This window comes from Alligator sinensis, unplaced genomic scaffold (assembly GCF_000455745.1).
Source record: "Alligator sinensis unplaced genomic scaffold, ASM45574v1 scaffold366_1, whole genome shotgun sequence".
Lineage (NCBI taxonomy): Eukaryota > Metazoa > Chordata > Crocodylia > Alligatoridae > Alligator > Alligator sinensis.
Genome location: NW_005841851.1, coordinates 2155834 through 2160241, shown reverse-complemented (window position 1 = coordinate 2160241; position 4408 = coordinate 2155834). Strand labels below are relative to the sequence as shown.

The 4408-nt window shown below is 53.4% G+C and overlaps 1 protein-coding gene across 1 annotated transcript in view; it reads right to left on the bottom strand.

Moving 5' to 3' along the window:
- LOC102377386 overlaps positions 1 to 150 on the bottom strand; it is a 22919-nt gene extending 22769 nt beyond the window's left edge. Inside the window, exon 1 of the mRNA XM_006016188.3 lies at positions 26 to 150. Coding sequence (XP_006016250.2) covers positions 26 to 150 — 125 coding nt within the window. The remainder of the gene's footprint in view (positions 1 to 25) is intronic.
- Positions 151 to 4408: the final 4258 nt, after the last annotated feature.

Below are 4408 nucleotides of genomic sequence, written 5' to 3'. Positions count from 1 at the left end.
GCGGACGCTACATGGCTGGACCGGCCGCGCCCCGCTTCCGGGTCCATCGCCCACTTCCGGGGGAGCCTGGCAACCATCAGACGTCACTTCCCCCCGGGTGCAGCCGGGGCTGGGCGGTGGTGGGAAGCTTCGGGGTCCCGGCGGCGCCATGGAGACGCGCGGCCGCGGAGCGGAGCCGCCCTGTGCAGACACCCGCGCGGGGGCGGGGGGGGGCAGGGTCGTGTGTACGCGGGAGACGCTTCCCATTGATCCGCGTTAAACCCGAGCAATGTCACAGGCGAGGCCCCGACCGCAGCTCCTCTCGGGGCAGCTGCCTCGCAGTGGCAGGAGCAAGGTGGTCAGCAGCCTCAATGGATCAATAAGATCTTCCTTGTTAAGAATAACCTCGCGCTGTCTTACCTGGAAAGGGGCTGTATCGTGCGTGGAAGGGACCTCGGGGGTCACATCTAGTCCAACACCCTGCCTGCGGCAGGACCAGCCCCAACTACATCATCCCAGCCAAGGCTTTGTCAAGCCAAGTCTTCAAAATCTCCAAGGATGGAGACTCTACCACCGCTCGCCCGGGGGGGCCCCCCCCCCCCCCCCCGGGGGAGCACGTTCTTAACATCCAGCCTGGCTGTGCCCCGAGACCACTGCTCCTTCTTCTGTCATCTGAGACCAGCCCAGCTCCATCCTCTCTGGGTCCCCCTGCGGGGAGTTGAAGGCTGCCATTAAATCCCCTCTCGGTCTTCTCTTCTCCCCACTAAAGCCCAGTTTGTAGGTGTTAGGTTGCTGGGGGCTGGAAGGGACCTTACAGATCATCAGGTCCAGCCCCCCTGCACGTGGGCAGGAAAGACCGCTGGGACCAGATGACCCCAGCAAGGTGGGCGTCGAGATGCTTTTTGAAGATGGCCAGGGTGGGTGACTGCACCACCTCTGGGGGGAGCCTGTTTCAACCCTGGGCACTCGAGTTTTTCCTTCTGTCTAGTCTGAGGTGATCTTCAATCAGTTTGTGCCCACTGTTTCTTGCCCTCCCTTGAGGGGCTTTGGTGCTCCCCTAGGCCCTGATGTATGCCCCTGGTATAGGCTGCCACCAAGTCTCCTCCAGGCTGAACAGTCCCAAATCTTTCAGCCTCTCCTCATATGCACTGGTCTCCAGGCCTCTAATCATGCACATGACCCTCCTTTGGACTCTCAGCTTCTCCACATGCTTCCCAAAGTGCGGCGCCCAGAATTGGATGCAGTACTCCAGCTGCGGTCTCACCAAGGCTGAGTAGAGCGAGAGGATGACATCCTTTGCCTTACTTGAGATGCCTCGGTAGATGCATGCCAGTGTTTGATTAGCTCTGCCAGGTATGGCATTGCATTGGCAACTCATGTTCATTTTGCTGTCTCATAACACTCATTCAGTTGTGGTGCTGGCAAGCATAGCAATGCCGAGCCTGTCAGTGTGTTTCAGATTATTTCTCCTCAGATGGCCTCTTGAAGGCTCAGATCAAGTCAGATCTTGAAGGCTCAGATCAACCTGTACAATGTTCCACCATTGCAGACATTGTATGGGTTTGTGTGCACCTGTTTTCTCTCTCTCTCTCTCAGCATCGCAACCCCCCTCCCTCCCTTTCCCCCACCCCCAGGCTTAGTTGGCTAACATATTTTCTGTAACCTAGGTGTGTTCCCCTCCTCACCCCCATCCCTCCTATGTTAGTCCCTCACTTGGGTGTATTTTCTTTCTGGCTTTGTCATTTTTTGGGTCATGACTCTTAACATCTACTAATAAAATGTAATCTGTCCCACTCCCCCTCCGGCCCTGGGCAGGTTATCGCTTCTCAGCCTCTTGAAGGCTCAGATCAAGTGTAGTGGCTTCTTAAACTGGCCGGGGAAATACCATGTATCTGTGTCCAAGAAGGCAGTTTTCCTGAACCGCCTCACGGGAGAACTGCTCTTCTGGCGTGGTTCAGTACCTGCCAAGGTACAGTGGCTTTAAGCCCAGTTTATGGAAATAGGAGTCTCCTCCCTTGCTTGCTCCGAGGCCTTTATGGCTAAGGGCAAGCAAAACTTGGGGGCATCCAAACCCCAAGCCTCTGGCCTTGGGCCTGCAAGTAGGATGCCTGCCAAAGGGTTTGGAAACATCCAAAGCCCCAGGTGCAGTGGAAGATGTTTGCCGGTAGTGGGGCCACTTATGGTTCTGGACTCTTGGATTTGGAATTAGTTTTGGCTAATATGGCCTTGGATACAAATTATATTAAAAAAAAAAATTCTCCCCAGATGGAGCACTTTACATTTGTCTGTATTAAACAACATCAGGTTGAGGTCTGCCCACCTCGCATGCCTGTCCAGGTCGGCCTGTATTGCCAGCCTGTCCACAAGAGTGGCCATGCTCCCCCATAGTTTGGGGTCATCAGCAATCTTTGCCAGTTCACTTTTAATACCTAAATCCAAATCATTGATGAACATGTTGAAAAGCACTGGTCCGAGTACCGAACCCTGAGGGACACCACTGGTCATCCTCTGCTGTGATGACTCAGTTCCATCAATCGATATTCTCTGGGTCCTGCCATGGAGCCAGTTACCTAAAAGTAGTAGCCACTGGACTATAAAGTAGTCGAGACCACGTTCCCCCAATTTTTTCATGAGGACTTTGTGGATGACCAGGTCAAAAGCCTTTTGAAGTCCAGGTATATGATGACAACAACCTCATTTCCCCCATCCAGGTGGCAAGTAACCTGATCGTAGAAGGAAATGAGGTTGGTCTGGCATGACCGGCCCATAACAAAGCCATGTTGGCTATCCTTCAGACTGCTGCCTTCTGCTAGCCTGTCTGTAATGGATTCTTTTCTCCAGATATTTAGCCTTTTGTAGGTGCTCCCCCACAAGATCTACACCAACTAGGGGTGGGTGGTCATCCCCACCATGATCATCCTGTGTGCTGTCAAGCAAGCTAACACCCTTAGACTGGTGGAAAACTGACATGAAGTATTAATTCAGGAGTTCAGTTTTGTCCTGAGTGTCAGTTATCAACCGTCCCATGTCATTCTTCAGGGCTCCTATGCTTCCCTTATTTTTTCTCCAACTTCCTACATATCTAAAGAAGGACTTTTTGTTGTCCTTGATTCCAGTTGCCAATTTGTATTGTTTGTGCTTTTGCTATCCTGATCTGCTCCCTACAGATGTGAGCTGTTGCTGAATACTCCTCTTTGGTAGTTATTCCTAACTTCCATCCTTTGCAGGCTTCTCATTTTAATTTCAGGAGGCCCATGACTTTCCTGTTGAGCGAAGGGGGTCCCCCAGCCCTTTTGCTGCCTTACAAAAGGGAATGGACTTTGTTTGAATTTCTAGGATTGCTTCCTTGAGGAACAACCACTCTTCTTGTACACCCTTCTTCATTGGACCATGGTCCCGCAGGGCCATGCCAACCAATCCCCTAAGTTTGTGGATGTCAGCTTCCCTAGAATCAAGGATTTCTATTTTACTGGCCAATTTCCCTGACTTACAGTGGATGGAGAAAGTGATCATATGGTCACTGCCACCCAGTTTCCCTTTAATCCTCGGTTTGCTCACTAGATCATCCCCTTTGGCCAAAACCAAGTCTAGGAGTGCCTTGCCCCTGGCTGCCCTTGTTGTTAGGTAGAGCTCCTCCACGCAAGCGAGGAAGCTTTGTGAGCAATCGGATCTAGCCGAGTGCTCATCCCACGAGATGTCTGGGTAGTTGAAGTCACCCATGATGACCATGCTCTGAGTGTGCAGCTCTGCCACTTCTCTAGAGAATTCCTGCTCGAGCTGTTCCTCTTGGTTTGGAGGTCTGTGATAAAACTCCTACGGTCAAATCCCCTTCCCCGTGCTCTCCCTGTATCTCGACCCCGCAGGTCTCAAGTCGCCCTTCTGTGTTTCCAATTGTTGCTTCAAGGGAGATGTAATGTTCCTGCACATAGAGCGCAAATCCACCACCCTCCTTCCCAACATGATCCCTCCTATACAGGGCCTATGGGCCAGTCGTAGGTGGAGTCCCACCAGGTCTCTGATCATAGGCGACTGGTAGGGGGAGCATGTGCCCCCCCCCGACGCCCACCACTGATACTATCGGTAGGGCTGGTCCCCCCCTGACAGGGCTGCCACTGTCGGCGGCTTCTGCAGGTGCCCCCGGATTCAGGAGGCGCCAGTCACTCATGCCTGTGATCCCACGGGTCCTTCCTCCTGCTTGTTTCCCTGGGTCCCTCAGCACTGCATTGGCCCTCCTGCGACAACGTGTCTTCACAAGTCATGTGCCCCGGCCCCCAGCCACTTTCGTTGCCCTCCCCTGGACTCTGCGCTGCCTGTAGCGGGGGGACCCAGCTCTCCAGATGTGGCCTCCTCAGATCGGAAATGCGTCGCCTGTTTTAGCTAAACACCGGGTTTCTTTGTCTTGGGAAGATCCTCTGAAGAGCAGCCGCAG